The sequence below is a fragment of the Electrona antarctica genome (genome assembly GCF_951216825.1).
Source record: "Electrona antarctica genome assembly, chromosome: 14".
Taxonomy (NCBI): domain Eukaryota; kingdom Metazoa; phylum Chordata; class Actinopteri; order Myctophiformes; family Myctophidae; genus Electrona; species Electrona antarctica.
In genome coordinates this window covers 43,239,893-43,248,966 of record NC_136795.1, presented here as the reverse complement: position 1 = coordinate 43,248,966, position 9,074 = coordinate 43,239,893, and the positions used below count along the sequence as shown (strand labels likewise).

The 9,074-nt window shown below is 44.0% G+C and overlaps 1 protein-coding gene across 1 annotated transcript in view; it reads right to left on the bottom strand.

Moving 5' to 3' along the window:
- cep112 (centrosomal protein 112) overlaps positions 1-9,074 on the bottom strand; it is a gene marked incomplete at its 3' end in the record, with an annotated part of 173,272 nt that overhangs the window by 99,570 nt on the left and 64,628 nt on the right. The window contains exon 10 of the mRNA XM_079520878.1: positions 888-1,163. Within this exon, the coding sequence (XP_079377004.1) occupies positions 888-1,163 (276 nt within the window). The remainder of the gene's footprint in view (positions 1-887; positions 1,164-9,074) is intronic.

Here is a 9,074-nt window from a genome sequence, read left to right as displayed (position 1 = left end):
GGCTATATATTATGTACATGCACCGCAATTTGAAGACTCACCCCTTAAGACTCCATCTCCCTACCCCCCCCCCCCCCCACCCCACACTTCAACCTCCCTGTACCCCTTCTTCGTCTTACGTTTTATTTCTAAAACGTGTTGTAGTGCTTCCATTCCGTCCGAGTGCAGCGTACTATCGTAATGAAGGCAAAACGCCCCAAAGCAAATCTTAAAGATGGAGTGACGTCATTTTTTCCCCACCCTAAAACATGATCATCAGGTCTTATTGTTATATAAGGAGGTATAATTTTTTCAAAAAAAGTGTACAGTATTTGTTAAAATGTCGTTTTTATGTGGGCACGCCCACCAGTTCATTAAGTATGCCTGGTTTGCCTGGTGGGTGGTGATCCACCTGAACTGAAGCCGCACCCACAGCTGTAGTTGTATGATAAAGGGGGAGGGGTTAGGGGAGGGGCTGATAGTGTGATGTCACTATATTACTGTTTTTTTTCATTGGCCCGTTTGACTGTCAAGGGTTCAGCCTCCAGGAAGAAACCCTAAATACAAAGTTAATACACCATTGCACATACAAACGACTGGGTGTCTAATGAAGTGCTGTCACCTCATAGACACATGAAAAACTGGAAAAATACAAAAATTGTGGCACTCCCTCTTTAAAATAAATACTAATTCAGTTGGGGGAAAGAAAACACCCCACCAAATAAAAATAAATAAAAACAATTGCAACATGTTGTGAGCTTGCAGATTGGCTATTTTTGCAAATTGGAAAAAAATTAAGAAAAGGCAATCAACAGAGCAATCACTGATAAAATAGCCCTAGTGAAGACAAGAGGAGCTGACGTATGAAGGGTGACGGGCGGACATACGGACGCACGGTACGGACGGACCAGGACATTTTGTGATCCCTCCTTCATGGGACTGAACATGAACAGACAGCTGGCGAGCATCAAACTACACCCTCGGGGGGTTCCGCGTTGGGAGCCGCGTCCGCCCCGCTCTCTAAGCCTGGGGTGTCCCGAGACGGCCTGGCGTAAACACGGGCCGTCCCGGCGCCACCTCTCACCTTTCTTCTCCAGCTTGCGGACGCTCTCCTCGGAGTCTCGCTGCTTGGCTCGGTGCGCCGCCTTCAGCTCCTCAATCTCGCCGTTCTTTCGGTCCAGAATCTGCGACAGGAGATTTATTTATTTAGCCGATATTAGAAGAGAGGAAAGGAAAAAAAAGCTTTGTGTGTGTGTGTGTGTGTGTGTGTGTGTGTGTGTGTAGGGGGGAAAGAGTCCTGTTCCCACAGAGAACTATAACACAGATCTTATGAAAAGGATTGTCCTCGAGTAGCCATCGAACGATCCAGAATAGTTCAACTTTCTCTGCATTACACTTATCCCTAAACTTTGTTGCCATTTTTCATTTTGTAATAGTTTAAATAGCCAATCTCCAAGCTCACAACGTGTCGATGTATATTGGCTAGTTTAACAGTTTTCAAATGTTTTTCAAACTAGTTAAAAAAAAGAAAAGAAGGGTTAAGGCACCGGCCAAAATAGTATACTGTATGTATATTTGATGTTTTTTTATATTTGATATAGTTTTGTCAATTATTTGCACACACACACACACACACACACACACACACACACACACACACACACACACACACACACACACACACACACACACACACACACACACACACACACACACACACACACACACACACACACACACCTTTTTACACCTATAAACGTATGCTATGATACTCAAGTGATGTTCACCTCAGTCACGTTACACATTTGGCTTTTTTACCCTCTTTACTATTGAAACAACATATCATTGCTGTTGGTCAGAAACCAAGTTTGAATGATGCGGTTTGAGAGCCAACAGTACAGAGTAATTATGCCATAACCTGGGAGGCTGTTAATACAGTCATTACGCCATAACCTGGGAGTTCTGCAGACTAATTGAGTGCGACAGCAACACCTGGTGCAGGTGTGATGAGGCAAGAAGAGCAGCTGTCTGCCATTAGTGGCATGACACCAGGGAGAGATGGAGAGCCAGACTAGCATGATGACAGCCAGCCCCTCACACTGTTAACCACTGAAACGCCAGCATCCCCATTGTGGGGAAAGCTTCCGCTTGCAAGCCCTGTTTCGCCGCTACAATTCCTCTTTAGTTACTAGATACTTTGCATACTTTTTTTTTTTTTTTTTTATTTAGCCCTATTTTAACCTATTCAGGATAGACGTCTAAATCATGACAATTTTCTGAAAGATTTGAGGCACATTTTAACAATTTTTCAAAAATAGCAGACCTACAAGTTCATAGCGTGCCACTCGGTGGCGCGCTATGAGCTTGTAGATCTGCTATTTTTCAATAGCTAAATTATAACATAATGTATGTAACCAGCGGGTTCCCGCTCAAAATGAGTTAAAACTAAACTAAAATGTTTTTATTTGATTTAGACCTGGAACACCTACATATACATTGTTATACCTTTCAATCCATGAACGCCACTGTGCCATTTATTTATTTTCTCAGAAATCAGGATATAAAATGTGTTTATTTTATTTTTTTGAGGGGCGCTACAGTATAGCTTTTGTCCACACACGTCTCCTATTTGCCATTGACAATGAAAGGAGAAATTAGGTCAAATGTCGTGACGTGAATTTGTGGCAACACAAACATTAAATGCCATTGACAATGAAGGGAAAATGTACGTCATGTTTTTTTTTTAAGAATCAGCCTCAGGTCTAAATGAGTTAGGTGTGAAATGAGAAAGTTCCGCCATGATGAGTTTAACTTTTGGTACTTTCAGCATATATTTTGATGCCAATACTTTTCTCACTTTTAGTTTCCTTCTACTCGAGCAAAGTTTTGAATACAGAACATCTACACGCATTTCTACATGGTGGAACTGCTTCCATCTCCCCAGCAACATCAGAGCATGCAGCAGGAGCAGAGGCCTCTCTCTGGCGCGGGGACAGGGACGGACCTGGACGGGGCCCACGCATTACCCTCTCCTCTATGTCCTCCCTTCTCCAACTCTTCTTCTCACTCTATACAGTCCACCGGCTCCTCTACCACTACAACACTAGTCCCATTCATAACTACATTTTCACATACTCTCCAACCACTACACCATAAATTCAAACAGAACTTCGCCACTACACAACAATCCTACCCCCCATTACAAACACATCAGGTCATCTCTGCACTCAGAAGGAACAGGAACCTGGGAGACCTCCTTGTGCATTCCACATTCTCCACTTTACCTCCCAAGCCCCCACAGCCACATACACTCCATTTTAAGCCCCGCAAATTCATCAACAACCCCCATAGTCACACTTCCTCCCCCATTCAGGATCCCCTGTCTCTGACCACCCCCAATATAGTTTATATCATCACCTGCACACAATGTCATAAACATTACATAGGAGAAACCAGTCACACACTAGAAACACGCCTCAAACAACACCTATATCACATCAAACGAGCAGACCTACACACCACCCTGTACACACATTTTCAATCCCATCCCATCGCTAACCTCATCGTTTCAGGTCTGGAATGTGGAGTCCGATGGACCAGTGGACAGCGGAAACTAATGGAGCATAGATGGATTAATAAATTGCAAACAGTAACACCCACTGGTCTAAATGAAAGAAGCTGACTATCAAACACCCACATAGTACACTCACACCTAATTCATTTTTATGTTCATCTTTCTGTTCAATTAAATAAATTGTATCCAGGCCTTGCTGTGAACTTTTACTCTTTTAGGTTGTTTTATTAATGTCCATTTTTTACCAAGTATATCCATTTTACCATTGTGTTTTAGAGGATGGGTTCGGACCATGGTTTAGGTATGCGGTCTAGTCTAACTTGGACTCAGGGGGGTGGACGCCTCTGCCTTGCATAGTCCCCAGTGAATAGGCAGGTTGCCCTTCACTGGTAACCTTACTTTGGATTTTAAATATATTAAGGTATTGTAGGCTGGGATTTTACAAAAAAGCCCCCCTTTTAAATACATACAGACATACAGACATACATACATACTTATAAGGTATGCCATCTGGTGGCTAATGAACCAAACACACATTCTCAGAAGTTGGAGCAGTTTTAGAGGACCCACTTTTAGGCCAGTGCAACAGAGCATGCTTTTGCCTTTTTTAAAACCTTACCCATTTTAACCAAATACATACATACATACATACATACATACATACATACATACATACATTTTTCTTTTTTTTCTTTCTTTGTACCCCATGTTTCACCCGGTGCCATTGCTAAGCTGTAATCATAAGGTGTGATTTGGGGCCCTTTGGATGAATACAAAATCAATATCAACATCCTAATACTGTCCAATAATTAGATAGGGAGGGGATGCAATTACAGTATGACAGGCAGTTTCTGCTGTCAAAATATGACTTCCCAGTCAAAAACACACTTTGTGTTTGAAATAGACACTCGTGCTTTCTAAGGTGTGATTTGGGGCCCTAAGGATGAATACAAAATTAATATCTACATCCTAATACTGTCCAATAATTAGATAGGTAGGGGGTGCAAATTATGACAGGCAGTTTCTGCTGTTAAAATATGACTTCCCAGTCAAAAAAACACTTTGTGTTTGAAATCACTCATGCGTTCTAAATGGGCGCTACTCTCCCTCTGCCAGCCTGGGGAGAGCCCTGAACTGAGCTCGAATTCAGCACTGAGCTCAACATATGCTCAAAATGTAAAATGACACTTTTGTTAACCACCTTGAAACTCCAGCATCCCTATTCTCGGAGGAACGTTCGCCAAAAATAGTCGATCTGCAAGCTCACAACGCGTTGTGTTGCAACACGTTGTGAGCTTGTAGATCAGCTGTGATGGGTCTTGGTTGTCTTATCGGGTGGTGCTGTATTATGTTTATTCCTCTATTCCTGGGTAGTGATATTTGGTGTGTGGTTGTTGTGAGTGACTGACTGACTGACTGGGGGAAGCTCTCAGATGTACTCACATACTCACACTCAAGCAACCAAATGATATCCTACGGTGATAACAACACAGCCAATTTGCACGACAAAATGACAGGACAAGTCCAACAGACAAAGGGAGGACGCTGGTACCATCTGGGTCTTTCAGCACGCGCACACACACACACACACACACACACACACAAACACGCAAAAAAAGAAGAAAAAAACTGAGTGAAACCCTCTACAAAGCACTCCAAATGTCTGTAAAAGAGATATGCTTTCAGACATTTCGGTGTCATAAGTGCACTCAGTTGATAAGCCTGTCACGCTGAGAGCCGGGGAGACAGGGAGATGAAAGCAACCGTGGGAGAGTAGGGGAGTAGGGGAGGCAGAAAGTTAACAGAACATTTAGGGACGTCCAATTTCCCCCCCTGCCATGTTTCGACCCAAAAGAAAGGCAGAATGCTTTTAAGGTATGTTTGCTTCAGACCCACTGGAACAAGGCAGCAGCAGAGTATCGGCTCCAGGTTCAGAGGAGCTGGAAATGAAATGACAGCTTTTAGGGTGCCAACAATTCTTCTATCACTCAGTGCCTGTAGATCAGTGGTTCTCAACCAGTGGCCCCGGGGGACCACCAGTGGTTCTCAACCAGTGGCCCCGGGGGGACCACCAGTGGTCCTTGAGGGGGGTTCCAGGTGGTCCCCAGCTAAATGATGGAGAGTTGGTACTATAACCAAATGGACCCTTATTAGATCTTTAACTCTTGAGAGTGTAAGATGAAACCAAATGGACCCTTATTAGATCTTTAACTCTTGAGAGTGTAAGATGAAACCAAATGGACCCTTATTAGATCTTTAACTCTTGAGAGTGTAAGATGAAACCAAATGGACCCTTATTAGATCTTTAACTCTTGAGAGTGTAAAATGAAACCAAATGGACCCGTACGGGTCCATTTGGTTTCATTTTACACTCTCAATAGTTACCTAATTGTTAAACATCTTATCTGCATTTAACTTGATTTACAAGAAGTGTACACAATTAGAGAATGTAAAATGATTGTTATCTTTGATGAACTTTTTGGTACCAACATCAAAACCCTATTATGCAACGATAACAAAATATTATTGGAGGCTAAGGGCAGTATTATGCGTGTCTTAAGTACCAGGTCTTATTACTTAACTTGGACCTGGAGGCGTGATCAATGGCATTTGGCTATTCGGAGTGGCCAAACAGCATTGACCATCCAGGTCTTAAGTTAAGTCATAAGACCTGGTACTTAAGACACGCATAATACTGCCCTAAATGTCATCAAATGGTGGTCTGTGGCTGAAATGCTGAATAAATAATGGGCCTTGATACGAAAAGGGTTGAGAACCACTGGTATAGAGGAAGAGGAGCTATAGTACATCACAGTGTGAAAAGAAATGACACAGGTCAGCGTCCAGTATTTCAGATGGAATCGTATACAGTGATAGATTGTTTTGGTCCTATTCAGTATTTAAGTCCGACGTCATTTTGTAGTGCTACGTTACGCCCGGGTCCAAGTGGCACCAGCTCCCGTCCGCATCTCATTGTAAATAGAATATCTAAACGTCTTTTTACAATGACGTTATTTTTCAGAAAGGAAGCCATTGAGGGTTAAAATGGGTCTTAATGCTTCCAACTCGAGTAGAAGTATTAATGTTTTGTACAAGTGTCTATGACAAAGAAAATATATGATGTGGAGATAATAAAGACTATTATTATCATTATTACTGAAGGTGGTAACAGTCCATTTGCTCAGTACAATATTTCGGGGGCATATTTAGAATGTGTGCAGGGTTGAGTATGTTGAATCTAGTTTGCAATTAATGAGGAATTAGTTGACACAATGAAATAAAATGGCGATAGTATTCAGTGTGGGGCAGACGGCCTGTCACAGCCAGATGTGGGAGAGCAGCAGTTTTGTTGTTGCGAGGAAAGCGGTTTTCGTCTCAGATTTAGTCCGACGGAGCATCACAGTATAGCTCTATGGGGACACAAAAGCGACACAAAAGTAGGACCCGGAAGTATCTCTGGAGGGGGCGCTCATGTCACGGCTAAAATACTGAATAGACAGTGCGAGCATGCACTAAGTGTCATAGTGCAGGATTCTGCAAACATGAATCCATTATTCTGTCAAGCTCCCCCTCGAGCCACAATAAAGGAGCCAATTCGACGCAAAAACAAAACACCTTTGTTTGCGTCTCTAAACACAGCCATATTCACATTTACTAGGGCGTGACTTCACCGTAGGAACACCCGAACCAGGACCCCAAATGAAGGCGTGATGTCCAGGCGCATGTACACAATCACGGGCGCACATCTAAAGCCCAACACACACCGTCTGTGAACGGCGCGTCAAAACAGCCGCCTCCGTTATTTTCAATGAACCTATCCCACACCGGCGGCGTCAGACGTGCGCTGGCGCGCGTTCACGCCTCGCCTGACGCTCCGATGCGCCTCTGTTCTATTTTCCAGGCGTTGCCGCACGGCCTCCATCCGGGTATCCGTGGGCGTGGCTGGCAGGTCTGTACTAGCGCGCCGCGTCCTGTGGGTGCTGCTGTGCGGCTATGACCCGCGGCAATACTGTGCCGCGTAGCTGCGCACCCGCTTCACAGACGGTGTGTGTTGGGCTTAAGTGCGAGCACATTCACTATGTATGTATATTTTCATCAGGGCAGGGATGATTGTTTTAGTGCTTATAGCTCTCCTAATGAAGGGATGGAGCTCGTCATTTTGTATTGATAAGCAGCAGCGGCGGTGGCCGAACGGATAGCGGCGCGGTCTTGATACCGGAAGGTTCCTGGTTCGAATCAGCCGTCCGACACGGTTAAAAATTACCACCGCTGAAATGCCCTTGAACAAGGCATCAACCACTACGATGAAATGTGTTCTATGAGCAGGGCCTGGCTGGAAACAAGTATCTGATGCTTAGCCCAGATACCCTGGGTAAATATAGATTTCATTTCATTTCATTTCATTACCTTATCGATCAGGCTTATCGAGCCGGGTACTTATCGAGGCCACTATCGAGCATTTTCTATTATTTGGTGGAAAGTCGTGGAGACAATGACGTCATGGGCCGCTATATGCTCGATAACAGGCTTGATAAGCCCAAAGCTGATTGATAACGGGTACTCAATAAGCTTGTTATCGGATTTTTTTTCGGGTATCGGTTATCAAGCTCCATCCCGACTAATGAGCGCATCTACGTAAGCATTGAAAACGAGCGTCAATATTTTAATTTTGTCAACCCGGGACATTTTTTGTGTTCGACAGACAGTGTTTGGGAGTGTTTTACTCAAGCAAAAGTAGAGATACCGCGGAGTCCCCAGAACGGTTTCTGTACCGCCTTTCCCCCGCTGTTCTCCTCAGCGTATTTGTTATGCCAATTGATTGCCTCCCACACACACACACACTGCACAAGTGTGTGTACAGATTGACTACAGTGTTTCACTTTCTTATGAATAATATAGTCACACAGTACAGCTAAGCAAATCTAATGTCTGCCGGCATTTAACGTTGTGTTGCATTTCACACGACTCCTTGTCCGTTTGACTTCATTGCAACATAATTCATTTCACATCACATGCACATCTGCCTCAGGGATATACGGCGATGTGTGTGTGTGTGTGTGTGACTGTGTGACTGTGTGTGTGTGTGTGTGTGTGAGAGCGAGTGTGTGTAATAGAGCTGATTGTTTTTGCACTCCATTGTTGTAACGGGTTTAACACCTGCAGTGATTAAGCATATCGCACGCACGCACGCACGCACGCACGCACGCACGCACGCACACACACACACACACACACACACACACACACACACACACACACACACACACACACACACACACACACACACACACACACACACACACACACACACACACACACACACACACACACACACACACACACACACACACACACACACACACACCTGATCCAAAGCGATTAGTAAACAATGCCGGGGCCTGTTCTCTCATTACACCCGTCCTGTTTCGTCTTTAGGCATAAAGACAATGACCACTAGCCTTCCCTGCTGGCGAATACATTATTCAGAAGAGCGCTAATTAAAGCTGGAAGGCAGCTTTCA